The following is a 15,260-nucleotide window of genomic DNA, read 5'->3' on the forward strand; positions in this document are numbered from 1 at the left end:
GCTGCAAGTACTCAGGACGATTCCATTGCAGTCAGCTGCGGGGCAGCCCTCTATTGGAGAAATCATGGCGACGCGTTGGCTGCAGGGAGGAGTTTGCTGGGTACAAAGGGGAAGCAGCTATGTCAAAACCTCCCCTTGCGCTGAGAATGAAATGCAAACGGCCGGAGCCTGTATTGTTTTTATGAGTTTGGATTACGTGTGTTTTGTGTTGCAGAGGAGGAGTGAGCCGCGGACCGGCGATTGATAAAGAGCACGTCCTTGCACTGCACAGCACAGCACAGCACAGCACAGCACCACTCACGGCACCACGCTTCTCTGGAGCGAGAGCACTGCGCGCACAGAGAACGCGGGGACGGACAAAGTCCCGTTTTTGTTTATTTTTAGAAAAGCTGCCGTGTACCCCCCCCAATACCATCGCTGGTAAAGGGGTGGACTTATTTTGTGTTTGTTGTTATTATTTTTATTATTATTAAAGTCCACAGACTGTTTTGGGAGAAAAGGATTGTGTGGACTGGATTTATTTACTGCACCACTGCACCTGATCACACTTGGTGTCAAGAAGTGGGATTATAAATGGACCCAACCGCATTGGCAGCGCTGTTGGAGGCGCAGGAGCGGAGGCATCAGGAATCATTGACGGCCATGATGGAAAGGATGCATGGCTTGTTCCTGGAGGCCAATCGGGGGAGGGAACCGGCGGTTCAACCAGCAGTACCCCTACCAAGGGTAAGGGTAGTGAAGATGTCGCTGGAGGATGACCCTGAGGCTTACTTAGTTGCCTTTGAAAGGCAGGCAACAGCAGCTCAGTGGCCTCGGGAGTGGTGGGCTACCCAGTTGGGCCCCAATTTGATCGGAGAGGCCCAGGCAGCCTACCAAGCCTTGACACATGAGCAAGCCCTGGTGTACGACCAGGTGAAGCAGGCCATTCTCCAGCGGCTGGACATCACAGAGGAGACACATCGCCGCCGGTTCCGGGAGTACCAGCGCCCCCCAGGACTGCGACCCCGCGTGGTGGCCCAGCAACTAGTGGATCATGTGACCCGGTGGCTCTGCCCCGGCACCAACGATGCAGAAAAGATCACCGAGCTGATTGCCATAGAGCAGTTCGTGAAGGTGCTGGGGCCGGACACCCAGAACTGGGTCACCAGGCATCGACCCACCACGCTAGAGGCAGCAGTCCGATTGGCTGAGGGGTATGAGGATGCCTTGGCATCAGCTCCTGTGGTCGTTACCCCCGCTCCTCCCTCCAACCGACCCCGGACAGGACCGACTCCAAGGACAGGACCCCCACAGCACTTCACCCCCTCCCCCCACGGGGCTACTTCTCATCGGCACCCCACGGGTGGCCTTCCTCCACCCCAATGGAGGGCGAGGTCGACCCCCAGCGGGGTGAGAGCAGAGAACCCCTCCCCACTGCCGAACCGGCAGCGGGACACGCAAGCTCCGTGGGCGCCCTTTCACCCCACGTGTTACCGGTGCCATGAGGTCGGCCACCTTGCGCGGAATTGTCCGGCGGCGATGGAATGTGGTGCGGCCTCCCATTACCTACCAACAGCACCAGGTAAGTCCAGGGGTAATGATTGGGAGGGGCCTTGCATTGTTGATGTACGGGTTGGTGATGTGAGTACCCACGCGTTAGTGGACTCAGGATGTGGGCAGACTTTAATTGAAGAAGCTCTGTTGGCGGGGGTACCTTGGTGGTCACGCGGGGTCGTGGTCATTTCCTGTATTCACGGGGATAACAAGGACTACCCCCTCACTAAATTAGATGTGACGATTGGATGTCATTCCCGCCGCGTAATCGTGGCAGTGGCTGCAAAGTTGCCATATCCAGTTATTTTAGGTCGAGACTGGCCATATTTTGAAACGATGATTAATAAAACGGTAACGCCAGTCTCCGGTAAGACCATGGGAGCAGCGGGGGAAACTATTGGGAAAATATTCCCGCTGCAAGCTGATTTGTTCTATTCCCGATTTCGCCCGAAAAAAAAAAAAAGAGCGAAGGGTCGAAAAATGGGAAGGAATGTCAATAAGACAAGGCTGGGGTTTGGTGGGGGAAACTTCAGAGTCTGTTAAATGTAAGGGAAAGGGGATTGGGACTCAGTGTGACCTGCGGGGGCAGGTTACTGGGGCCCCCAGTGCTGAAGCTACTGTAGCTCCGCTCGATATCCCGAAGTTCTGGGACCGAGATGTGGACCTAGCGTTGGAACAAAAGAATGATCCTTCGCTGGCACACATCTGGGGGCAGGTTCGGTCTATCGAGGGGAAGGATGTAGAGGATAACCGGCCGCTTACATATCCTCACCACATTATTGTCGGGCATTTGCTGTATAGGGTATCCCAAGCCACGAGCACAAGCCAGATTGTAACACAATTACTCGTTCCTCAGTCTTTTCGACGTGAGATCATGCGGTTGGCTCACGATGTCCCATGTTCGGGCCATTTAGGTAGCGATAAGACTCGGGAACGAATATTGGCTCGATTTTATTGGATGGGAGTCTATAGTGAGGTGACGCGATATGTAGCGGGGTGTCCGGAATGCCAGCAAGTAGCGCCGGGGCGGGTTCGCCCGGCCCCGCTGGTCCCACTGCCCCTGATCTCAGTTCCCTTTGAACGCATTGCTATGGACATAGTGGGTCCCTTGAGCCAGTCTGACTCTGGATACACGCATATTTTGGTAGTGGTGGACTACGCGACCAGATATCCAGAGGCAGTACCATTGAGATCTACTAGTGCCGCAGCAGTTGCTCGAGAGTTAGTACAGATTATAACGAGAGTAGGGATTCCAAAAGAAATCCTCACTGATCACGGAACGAACTTCATGTCACAGTGTTTGAAAGAATTGTATAAATTGTTGCAAATTAAGTCCATTCGAACCTCTGTTTATCACCCGCAGACGGACGGTTTGGTGGAACGTTTTAATCAGACTTTAAAACAGATGCTGAAGCGGTTTGTCACCCAAGAGCAGAAACATTGGGCTAAACTCCTCCCCTACCTGATGTTTGCAGTGAGAGAGGTGCCTCAGAGCTCGACTGGGTTCTCTCCCTTTGAGCTGCTGTATGGGAGGCAACCACGGGGCATTCTGGATCTTGTGAAAGAAGGGTGGGAGGAGCAAACAAAAACTTCCAAAAACATAGTCAAATACGTAATCCTGTTAAGAGACCGCCTGGAATTGGTTGGTCGTTTGGCACAAGAAAACCTAAAACTAGCTCAGCATCGCCAAGAGCAGCAGTACAACAAACAAGCAAGAATTCGGACTTTTCGGCCAGGTGATAAAGTACTGCTGCTACTTCCTTCATCAGAGTCTAAGTTGTATGCTAAATGGCAGGGGCCATATGAGGTGATACGGGGAATTGGTAATGTGAATTATGAAATTAGACAACCCAATCGCCGAAATAAGACAGAAATTTATCACATTAACTTGCTAAAACCCTGGAATGAAAGGGAGGCCCTGTTTATAGCTGGTGACAGTTTAGAAGAGGATTTTGGTCCCACTGTCAATCCATTAGCTGCAACTAACATTCCGATGGGAGAACAGTTACTTCCGGATCAGGAACGTGAGCTCTTCCAGTTGGTGGAAAGGTTTAGTGATGTTTTTTCTGATTTGCCCGGCAGGACTAATGTTATTTCTCATGCTATTATTACTCCGCCAGGTGTCAGGGTCCGAGAGAGACCGTACCGGATCCCGGAGAGTCGCAGGGGTCCCGTTCACGAGGAGGTGGAGGATATGCTCAGGCTTGGAGTCATTGAGCCTTCCCGGAGCGAGTGGTGCAGTCCTATCGTGATGGTGGGCAAAAAGGACGGCTCCACTCGGTTCTGTGTGGATTTCCGGAAGGTCAATGCCATCTCTAAGTTTGATGCGTATCCAATGCCCCGAGTGGACGAGCTCCTCGACCGACTGGGTAAGGCGCGGTTAATTTCGACTTTGGATCTGACGAAGGGGTACTGGCAGATTCCACTCACTCAGAGCTCAAAAGAGAAAACTGCTTTCTCTACCCCAGATGGCTTGTTCCATTTCCGGACCATGCCCTTCGGGTTGCATGGAGCTCCCGCCACCTTTCAGAGACTGATGGACCAGGTCTTGGCTCCTCATCATCAGTACGCAGCCGCATACATCGATGATGTAGTGATTTTTAGCTCCACCTGGAAGGAGCATATTATTAGGCTTTCAGCCGTCCTACAGTCTCTAAGGGGGGCTGGGCTAACAGCCAAGCTGGGCAAGTGTGCATTTGGCAAACAGGAGACCCAGTATCTTGGCTATATTATGGGTAATGGCCGGGTAAAGCCTATCGCCTCCAAAGTCCAGGCGCTGGTGGAGACGGCGATCCCGAGAACCAAGTCACAGGTGAGATCACTACTGGGGTTAGCCGGCTATTATCGCCGTTTTATCCCCGAGTATGCCACCATAGTCAACCCCCTGGTCGATCTCACCCGAAAGGCTGCTCCAAAATTAGTTAAATGGACAGGGCAGTGTCAGGAAGCATTTGATATGATTAAGAAGCGACTCTGTCAAGCTCCCGCTCTGATTTCACCAGATTTCAGCAAAGAGTTCATCCTTCAGACTGATGCCTCCCACATTGGTCTGGGGGCGGTCCTGTCCCAACAAGTTGACGGAGTGGAACACCCTATCATTTATTTGAGCAAAAAAATGGCTCCTAGGGAAATTAACTACTCTGTCATTGAGAAGGAGTGTTTAGCCATCAAATGGGCTACTCATGCTCTTCGCTATTACTTGTTGGGGCGTTCTTTCTCTCTTGTCACTGATCATGCTCCTTTAAGGTGGTTACACACGATGAAGGACAATAACGCTCGGATAACTCGGTGGTATCTGGCGCTGCAACCCTTCCACTATACAGTGAAACATCGTGCGGGTAAGGAGCATCAAAATGCAGATTTTTTTTCAAGGGAGGGGGGACCATTGGGGAATGTAGTGTTGGCCGAGTGTTCCTTCGGCATCACTCTGAGGGGTGAGATATGTGATAGAGAGAGAAAGGATCGATGCTGCAAATCTCCCTCCCGATTAGAAAGGGCGCTGTGTAAGGGGGAAGGTAAGCTGCCGCCTAGATCTGCCACCTCGGTGGTAGGTGGAAACCGGAAGGTGACCATATTAGGAGGGGCGCGTAGCTGCAAGTACTCAGGACGATTCCATTGCAGTCAGCTGCGGGGCAGCCCTCTATTGGAGAAATCATGGCGACGCGTTGGCTGCAGGGAGGAGTTTGCTGGGTACAAAGGGGAAGCAGCTATGTCAAAACCTCCCCTTGCGCTGAGAATGAAATGCAAACGGCCGGAGCCTGTATTGTTTTTATGAGTTTGGATTACGTGTGTTTTGTGTTGCAGAGGAGGAGTGAGCCGCGGACCGGCGATTGATAAAGAGCACGTCCTTGCACTGCACAGCACAGCACAGCACAGCACAGCACCACTCACGGCACCACGCTTCTCTGGAGCGAGAGCACTGCGCGCACAGAGAACGCGGGGACGGACAAAGTCCCGTTTTTGTTTATTTTTAGAAAAGCTGCCGTGTACCCCCCCCAATACCATCGCTGGTAAAGGGGTGGACTTATTTTGTGTTTGTTGTTATTATTTTTATTATTATTAAAGTCCACAGACTGTTTTGGGAGAAAAGGATTGTGTGGACTGGATTTATTTACTGCACCACTGCACCTGATCACAGTCCTTTTGGCTAGATTTCATCAATCAGTTATTTTAGGGGCAAACAGGGATAACCACAGATATGATACACAACAGAGAGAATCGATTTAAAATGCTCTTAACTGTGTTTTTTCTTGTGGGGAGTAGGTTGATCAACCCCTTTGTCTCTTTGGGGTTTTACATGGTTTGTGGGGGGGGGCGGGGGGGGGGGGGGCGGAGATAGGCTGCATGTTGGAAAGGAAAACATAACAAACAAAACTAGCATGATTATATCCTATTCAAAACTTCCCATTTGTGAAATTCCGACTTTTTAATGTGTGTAGACCTATTACTTGGGAGACACAGCACAGGTACCCACGCTAACACGTAGGCTAGCCTTTTTACATTGCAGCATGCTTTCCGAACCAGCCATATCAAGAACTTGCAACAAGCCCTTTTATTTGCCCCGACAGATATTTTAAAACAAAAAGCCATATTCACACTTTTGAAATGACAAGGTGCATTATTTTGAAGCATTTCAATGTAGCCCTAATAACAGTAACCTGCCCTGATACTTGTTCTCAACATAGCTACCATTATACTGTTTATTATGAAATACAGGTGATTTGGACCCTTAATTTAAAGACTGCTATTTTTAGAAATTATAACATTTAAAAAATAGAATTAAATCTGAAATAGTCATTTTCATTTTTTTTAATTGTAACGGTTGATTAGACAGCAGAATAAAATGTCTTCTTAGTTTCAATTTATATATTAAATAAAGAAGTGTCTGTTGACTTGGAATTTTTAAAAAACGATCCGTTAATAGTGTGTTAGGATAAAGGTGTCCATTCTACATATACGCTAATTTTGGTAAATTAATATCTGATAAAATATGAAAAATAAACGTATTATGTGTTAATATCCCAGTGCAATATTTACAATGCAGTTTTGTATGTAAACACATAAAACCCTATGTAAAGCGCACTTCTAAAAAAAAATAAAAAAAGTAATGTTTTGATATTCTAGCATTCTGAGTTTGCACAACGTTTCCGATTGATGTTGCGTAAAGGATGAGACTTTAGGTTTTCTCATTCAATCTGTCTTGCTTTTACAGTATGAACTTTTGTTGAACCTTCATCTTGGCGAGTGGGCGGAGAAGGGATGTGCACTATAGCTAACCCTTCCACAACCCTTCTTCAAGCGGAGCAAATATTGAAAGGTTCTTCCGCTCCACAAAAGTTAAACCTGGATATCAAACAAGTGCAACCACTGTGGCTTTCACAATACAGTGAGATCTCCGAACACTTAAAATTGAAAAAAAATGTTCTTATGGTAATCCTAAACACAACTTGGATCATCAAAGGCTTAACGAAGTATTACAGACAAGGATCAGAGGATGACAATGTAAAAGAAGACAATGGGAGGCTGACATCAAGGGCCAGTACAATAGACATGCATGTTTCTCACATGCAATCGCGGGCGGGCGGGCGGGGGAGGGGGGGGGGGGTATTCTACTTAAGACAAAATATGTTTACCTACATCACATCTGCAAATAAAACCGTTGTAAAATATGTACCTTCTTACCGATGCATTTTTTACAACAAATCTAACTAAAATGTCAATAACTCATCAGAGCAAACCAGGACCAAGGCCTGTCAAAGTCATGTAACATATACTTTGAATAATTCTGATATCACAGAATGGGAGCTTCCCAAGGAGAGCTTTACCTACCGATCCTTTGAAATGCCGCCCGCAGCATGGCGTTCCTGTTTTGATTTAGTGCAACTCATTAACACAAAACTGCTCAAGAATGTTGACTATTTAGCTTTTCAGAGGGAGATGTCGGGATACCGTTTGGCATACAGTAACTGGATCTCCTATTATAAACGCCATTTTACACAACATGCTACTTGGTAGGTAAATAATTAAAATGATGAAGTAATCTTTGAAATATGTATCAATATTCTCTTAATATATTCCACGTGTATATATTATTGTTAGACTTTGTTGATAGAAAGTCCATGCATTACGCATTACCTGCCAAAAAGTGACGAAGTAGGCTAATTATTAACGTTATTGTTTGTTTTTTTTGGGGGGGGGGGGCGTCCTGGATATTTTCATAGTCTCTTTCTGTTATTGCCCATCATACTCTTAGATACTGGTTAATAACTTTGGTATGCTAATTTCAACTTTTGTTTTAGTTCAGGTTCATCGGAGCGTTACAAAAACTCTTTATCTGGGGGGCAGTATTGTTCGAGTTTTGATAACTTGTTTATTTTTGTGTTGAGGTCATGGTTATTGGTGAGTCACGTGGGGGTTTTCATCACTCATTGTGAAAATCAACATTATTAGACTGTTGATTGAAAGGCGTGGTTTGTTTAACACTGTGTACTAGCGCCTTACAAAAACAACAGAAAGCAAATGCTGGCAATGTCATTTTATTAAAAACAAACAAACAAATGCTTACATGCGTTGGTGTTAGATTTCACCTGTAACAAAGAGGACTGCAAAACAACACTTCCAATAGAAGAAACTGAGTGATTCATATTAGATTGTAAGGATTTTCAATTACATATAAACAGAACACATATATACATCTTCATCCAGTCTCTGAAAAACATGAACTTAAAACCAGCATTAGCGTGTCGATAAATAAGAGGCACCTTGTTACTTAGCAGCAAGTTAATCTTTTAACCTGAGATTTAAATAGTGCAAATTTACCATGGCGTTTAACCTGATGCTTCTGTGGTTAGTTCAAATAGAAGTACAAACACAAACAGGTATTCTGATTTGGAAGTCTTTGGTGCTTTACATTTGGATAGTTTGAAGAGATGTTTAGCAGCTTTCAATAGCTCTTTGGCTGGCAGACAGTAAACTTCACAAGCAACTCGTTAATGCTAAGGCAATACTTGTGTTTGACATAAACAATCATTTAAAAAAAAAATAAAATAGACATGTTGTATGGGACAACGTACATAATGAAAACAAAATACTATGCCTATAGAATATTTACAAATATACAGGAATAATTTAGCATCATAACGAAACATTAGTGCAAGGAATAGGCCTAGTGGATTATTTTTTGGTTACTGTTTTTTGTTCATTGACAAAAACTAAATAAAACAATTATTAGTTAAAACAGTATTGCAAACCTGTGTATCTGACAAATGGGACGGTCCCTGAATGGATGTATTGGTCACATTTTTCAAATTGTAATAAAATGCAGATTTTTTTTTTTTTTTTTTTAGCGCTTACATAGGGAACATGCTGCATTCACATAAAATACAAGTTTGTTTTCAGCATTGTAAATCATCACGTTTTACAACTTGGCCACATGAACCCCCTCTGAAAATAACCGGAAACATATATAAACAGTTAAATATCATTGGCCTACATTCATGCAGAACTTCTCGGAGAGCAAGAAGGAGATGAAATTGGGGAACTGTTTTCTGAGGCAGAAGTGTCCGAGTTATTTGAGCTAAAGGGTGCCGAAACCGCAAGGCCATCTCTTTCCCTCTTTTTTTGTTTCATTCTCCGGTTCTGAAACCAGATCTTCACCTGGGTCTCGTTTAGCTGGAGCGTTGTTGCTATCTCCACTCTCCTGGATCTGGTTAGATATTTGTTAAAATGGAATTCCTTTTCCAGTTCTGTGAGTTGTTTGGTAGTAAAATTCGTCCGAGCTGTATTGGTCAATCCACATTCGGTCACTTTACCTGTAGTGAAAAAAGAAAGAAAGAAAGACTTAAGACATGCAGTGATGTTTTTATTTTGCATGTAAAGCCCACTCATATCATATATTTCATAAATTGAACAAACTATTATTTATTTATTTATTTATTTATTTATTTATTTCTTAGCAGACGCCCTTATCCAGGGCGACTTACAGTCGTAAACAAAAATACATTTCAAGAATCACAGTACAAGTATTAATACAATTAAGAGCAAGATAAAATACAATGACTTCGGTTCTAGCAATTACAAGTATATGACAAAATACGATTAAGAACTATGCATTTCAACAGTTACAGATACAATTTTCAGTTTTATAAAAGTACAGTAATACTTACTGGTTTTGGGATTGTTTCTTTTGATTTTCATCCACTCAAATGTATTTGCTACGACCGGTGTCTCATCTCTTGGTGAATTTGGTTTTAGGTAACTTCTTGAAAGACTTCGATAACTTCCCAAATAAATATCACGATCACGCTGTTCCTTATTGCATTGGTTGTAAAGATCTTGCTCGCCAAGGCTGTTGTAACCAGATTGTCCATGGTTAAGTGGAAATGATTCATTTCCTGGGTATACAGAAGTCATGTATTGAACCTGTTGCCCGATGTCGTCTGGTTCGTTATGACATCCATATGTCAAACCATATGCTGCATCCTGGCCCAGGTAGCTGGACTCGGCCTCATTTTGACTGCTATCGTAGGGTATTTCTAAAGTACCCGGAGGAAACCTGATTGGTGAACGAGTATGAGATTGATGCTGATCTTGGTAATTTGCACCTACGGGCACACTCCCAATACTCTCTCCGGGAACGGAATAAGTTTGAAGAGGGCCATGCCTGTGTTCAGCATGGCAGAACTTAGCTGACAATGCTAAAACGTCTCCACTTGAAAAATACTCAAAGTAAGTATTCATTTCCTCCTACTGTATGATCCGACAGACACGTTGAATGATGGCTTGCCTGCTATTGCTGATCACTTACTGTACTTTCTAGTCTCAGATGTAAATATTAGCTGGGATAGTGAGGGGGCGTGGCCGTGTGGCTGCATTGCCCAATCACTGTAAACTGTGGCAGCGCTACATGATGGCGCTGTGAGGTTTTCTCAGCAGTAGGTAGGAAAAGCTTGTAAATTAAAGACTTCTTGATGGACATAGAATGTGTTGTAATACTTAAGAAAACTTTAAAGAGGACCTATGCATGCAGGTAAGGCTACCTGCTACGCTTGTTAAGGAATCAAGTGTGAGGACAGGCTGTATTACGTTTCAAACAACATGTAGGTAAAAAATCAAATGTTTGGTCGGTGTTTCTCGGTTAACATACTGTATTCAATGTGACTGAATTTCGCTTAAAACTGCTTTTACTGTAATGTGAGTTGGCAAACAACTACAACCAGCTGTTTTTCGACAGCTTCTTCTGCAGGTAATCACAAATACATAATAAAACTAAAATACATACAATAATTCTGACTGGAGATTGATCAGAATTCATCAGTACATAGAGGTTTGTTAACTATACTATATATCATGTAAAATGTTTAGAATGTCTTTATTGTATTAAAGTTTTCATTTACAAGAAGCCTGTAGCCTAGTTAGCAATGGGCTTGTAAGCCAATAACGGGTGTGTGTGTGTGTGTGTGTGTGTGTGTGTGTGTGTGTGTGTGTGTGTGTGTAACTTTAATATAATCCACTTCACTTCGTTGTTTGCTGTTACAGGGCTGTGAGAATCTAAGTTCAAGGTGCATGGTTATGTAATCAGTGTGATAAATAAAATACCCGAGAGATAATAAGCGTTATACAGAACGCCATTTGAAATCTTCCCTAACCTACACCATGCATTTGTATGTAGTTGGGTTTATATTTTACAGTAAATATAATATTTTTTGGTATAGGAAGCAGTTCCTATAGCCTATATTAAAGCCCTATAGAGTCAGACTTTCATAATGTTGAGGGATGGGATAAAATAAATCTATAATAAGCATTTTAAATTATAGAGAGTGGACTTGTATATTTTATGAGACCCTGACAATGTACAGTATAATTTAATCGGGTACTGTCGGGTAAACTAGCATTCAAGAGTTTAACATTGTCCAACTTTTTTTTTTTGAAAGCATTATTAGGCTTATGTATTTGCTTATTTCTACTCATGCTGTTGTGGTAGATACCTCAGTGCATGGGATGCACTGGTAGTCACTATGTTTTATAGTTTCAGATTGATATATCCCACCACGTGAATTATGCATTGACTCCTTTGGCCTTTAAATACATTTAGCTAGTTAATTAGTTACAAGGAGGATACACATATTAATGCAAGGAATCTGATACCACTTTAAAAGCCAAATTTCTTTGGTGCATATGAAGTAAAGTATATAAACAATACCTAGTAATAATAAAGACTATTCCATTTAGTTAATACATAAGTTTAGCATTTGGAAACGTTTGTTATAGCTTGATGAAGATGTTAGTATCTCATATCAAAAACTGTTGAAACCAAGCGTAAACACATTGTTATGTGAATCTTGATGGCATGAGTTTATATTTCAGATCCTCTTTTTCGTGGAGTCCTGGACGCATCCCAGCTGGCCTCATCTTACACGAAAAGAGGAGGAACTATGCTGTCGAGTAAAAAGTGCACAGTCGGTGATTGATGAACTCTTAATAATACCCCACTGACAACCGCGCTCCCCGCAAAGCCAGGACTACTTCTTTCCAGCTGCTAATTTGTTGAAGTGTTGTTTCATATTAAAAGATTAACCTATATTCTGCCATAAAGCCATATCGTCTATTGATGTTATACAATCTTGTCATGTTATTTAAAAATGTTGTAATGATTTTAATTCAGTAAACTCCTAAATCTGCATTAGTTGTGGTATACTGGTCGACTTCATTTATGTCGGCCGCTGTGGTCGAGCAATCCAAAACAAAGAAAAGTGTAGGCAGACCTTTTGTGTAACATGGGTCAAAAAAAAAAAAAAAAAAAAAAAATCCGTGTGCTTTTAACTGGACTATATCTGGCAAGTGAAATGCTGAACAATGTTGAACAAACAAATTTTATCAGAAATATAATGCAGCACATAACAAAAATATGTTTACGATTTTGGAAGAACAACTTTTATAGGACTCAAATAGTCAAAAGATGCAACTAGGTAGTGTTCAAGTCTCTTTGACTTTATATGAGATATTGAATAACTAAGGCTCCATGTACGTAATTTGTACATAAACAGAGTAATGGTAATTACTCTGTTTAAATTAATACAGTTTTGTTTTAAATCTATTTATAGTCTGACTTTTCATTTACTTTTAATTTAAGCATGCTAATAGAGTAAGCATATATATATATATATATATATATATATATATATATATATATATATATAAAAATTTCGTTTTAACTATACGTTTTTCATATTTATACCAAAGCCTTTATTTAAAAAATGTCGTGCAAAAAAGATAAAAAAAAACCCATTTTTTTATATATGATATGCACAATTAAGACCCATCGTCAATAATATAAAACGGAGAGTGTGTATGTATGTACTTGTATATATTTCCTTGAATGCAAATAAACAACACAGCTACAATGAGATTGGGGGTCTTTTAGTATCAGTATTTTATGGGGTCTTTGTTAATCCTATAATTTACAGATATGTGGGCCTAAACATATAGTTATATGTATTTTTGTGCTCATTTCAATATGTATTATTTCACATATCTATTTAATGTAAAAAAAAAAAAAGTGTACAGACCACAATGTAAGCATAAAGCGTTGTTTATATCTATATGAACAAAGAGCTTGCTGTTGCTTTGTCTAATAAAGAGAACAAAAAAACGGGTGATGCGTCTTGTCATATTTATTTTGGAACACATTGACATACATTGTAACATTATAATAAACGTTAAAATGGCAACTGTTGAAAATCTGTTGTGCAAATATTTTCAACCAAAAAGTTAAAGGTGTCAGAAGGAATGTCCGTTGTGTCATAGTCAAGTATTGGCAGTTTAGGCATATCTGTTGTAAAAGGTTCGATTGAAATAGTATCTAAATCCTCTAATGTTAGCATATTAAAACTTTCGGAACTATTGGTGGGAGATGAGAAAGTCCTTGGATTAGTCAGCGAACAGTCAGTTTCATTGGAATTATGGAAGTCGTCAGGGTTTGCGTTTCCATGAATGGCAGCAGGTTCTTTCAGTATATTTTCATGGTAAGGGTTTGATGCATCTGTTTCAGTATTTTCAGACGCTAGAGTCTTTAAAGCGTCCAGGTCCATCATTGTTTGCCTGCCTCCAGTAACAAAGGCGTTGTTAACATACTTGCTTTCTCTAATCCCTTTACATAGCGGTGTCTTCCCTGCTTTAAACCGAGATTGCCTTTTAAGTTTCATACGTCTGTTTTGGAACCACACTTTGACTTGTCTTTCAGTCAAATCTAAAAGAGCTGCGATTTCTACTCTCCTTGGTCTGCAAAGGTACCTGTTATAATGGAATTCTTTTTCTAATTCCAAAAGCTGGGTATTGGTATAGGTTGTGCGTAGTCTTCTCGAGCTGTCAAATAGGTCACCGGTGTAGTTTTCCTGAAATTCTTCGTTATCTAAATAAAAAGGATTAATAGATTACATATATGAAGTGAGTGGATTAAAATGGCCGCCTGCCTTGGAGCACCATACAAAATGGCATAGCATACTAGTACAAGGTTATCCATGCACCTAATCCGACCTCAATACAACGTTTACCAGCTATTGTTCGATAGGTGCATGATCATAGGAGAATTGCAATAATGCAAACGTAAATTAGATGTTGACATTTTTTTTGTATTGCTTACAATCAAAATAAATGAATGATCATATCAGGTATTGCTCCATTTTAATGATGTCTCTTCCATATATACACACCTTGAGTAATAACGCTTTTAACTGCAGTTACACTGACCTTCATTGGAAGATCCAGAGGAAAGTGTGGCTGGAGGAGAATGTTTTTTCTTTTTATGTGTTTTCTTCTCTTTCATCCATGGGTATTCCAAAGGCTTGCTCCCTAAGACTGCTCTGTCAATATCTTGCAAAGTTTGCGTTCTCTCGTTTTGAAATGTGTTTCCAGAGTTCAGAATGCCGTGTTCAAAGGGAGGAGGAATCAGTGTCGAATCTGAAAGCGACGAGTTTTTGATTGATGAACTTTGAAATTTCTCACCGAGAGGAGGAAAGGATGTAAGGCACTCCGCTAAAGACGGCTCGCTGTTGATAAATCCAACCTCTCTGTCAAACACGCTGTTCATCTTTGCTTACTCGGGGGTTTTAGGAATTTTGTAACAAAATATTATAGGAAGTATATTTCAAATTGTATATAAAAATATATTATAAAACGGTTTAGGAGCTATAGCATTTATTAAAGTATGTGTCTATTGAATTCACAGGGACAAGGTTGAGATGAGGATGAATTTACTGTCACATGATCCAGTGGACCAATGGCATGGGTGAGAATACAAACCCTAGCTTTCTGAAAGAAATCGACGAATCGAATTGTTATTCTTTATTTTTATTTACAGTCTGAAGCTTGTTAATTGTAAACAATTAGGTCAAAGATGGTGTTAAAAATACGTGGTCTCAATGGACAGTGATCTGCAATTAATCACAAATATTTACTTGCATGGTAAAGGAAGAAAGATCAAATAAATTAATGGTATTGTCACCGGTGTCAGTCTGCAAAAGAATGTACTCAAGCTGTGGGTTCAGCTAAACGCTGGAGTTGGGTTGGCGTTGGGCCTCGAACAGATTTATTCAGATTCTTTCGATACGGTAAACAATCGAATTCGAGTATTCTACACCAACAACGGTCTATCTATCTATCTATCTATCTATCTATCTATCTATCTATCTATCTATCTATCTATCTATCTATATTAATTGTTAAAATCA

At 41.7% G+C, this 15,260-nt stretch overlaps 2 protein-coding genes across 2 annotated transcripts; both read right to left on the reverse strand.

The window, feature by feature from the left end:
* Positions 1-8,053: 8,053 nt before the first annotated feature.
* LOC117414215 (homeobox protein Hox-D1-like) lies at positions 8,054-10,324 on the reverse strand. The gene is made up of 2 exons (XM_034024026.3): positions 9,699-10,324; positions 8,054-9,344 (listed from the first exon to the last, which is right to left on the reverse strand). The coding sequence occupies exons 1-2, from the start codon at positions 10,270-10,272 to the stop codon at positions 9,028-9,030; spliced, it is 891 nt and encodes a 296-aa protein (XP_033879917.1). The 5' UTR covers positions 10,273-10,324; the 3' UTR covers positions 8,054-9,027.
* A 2,684-nt stretch (positions 10,325-13,008) lies between these two features.
* LOC117405287 (homeobox protein Hox-A2-like) lies at positions 13,009-14,861 on the reverse strand. Its single transcript, XM_034008233.2, has 2 exons — positions 14,281-14,861; positions 13,009-13,942 (listed from the first exon to the last, which is right to left on the reverse strand). The coding sequence occupies exons 1-2, from the start codon at positions 14,618-14,620 to the stop codon at positions 13,251-13,253; spliced, it is 1,032 nt and encodes a 343-aa protein (XP_033864124.2). The 5' UTR covers positions 14,621-14,861; the 3' UTR covers positions 13,009-13,250.
* Positions 14,862-15,260: the final 399 nt, after the last annotated feature.

Source organism: Acipenser ruthenus, chromosome 10, assembly GCF_902713425.1.
Source record: "Acipenser ruthenus chromosome 10, fAciRut3.2 maternal haplotype, whole genome shotgun sequence".
Classification (NCBI taxonomy): Eukaryota; Metazoa; Chordata; class Actinopteri; order Acipenseriformes; family Acipenseridae; genus Acipenser; species Acipenser ruthenus.

Excerpts from the sequence above, each read along its gene's own strand:
- LOC117414215 (XM_034024026.3), bottom strand. The coding sequence starts at position 10,272 with ATGAATACTTACTTTGAGTATTTTTCAAGTGGAGACGTTTTAGCATTG. Across the intron at positions 9,345-9,698 it reads AAGAAACAATCCCAAAACCA|GTAAAGTGACCGAATGTGGA; the intron begins GTAAGTATTACT and ends TTTTCACTACAG.
- LOC117405287 (XM_034008233.2), bottom strand. The coding sequence starts at position 14,620 with ATGAACAGCGTGTTTGACAGAGAGGTTGGATTTATCAACAGCGAGCCG. Across the intron at positions 13,943-14,280 it reads CTCTGGATCTTCCAATGAAG|ATAACGAAGAATTTCAGGAA; the intron begins GTCAGTGTAACT and ends CTTTTTATTTAG.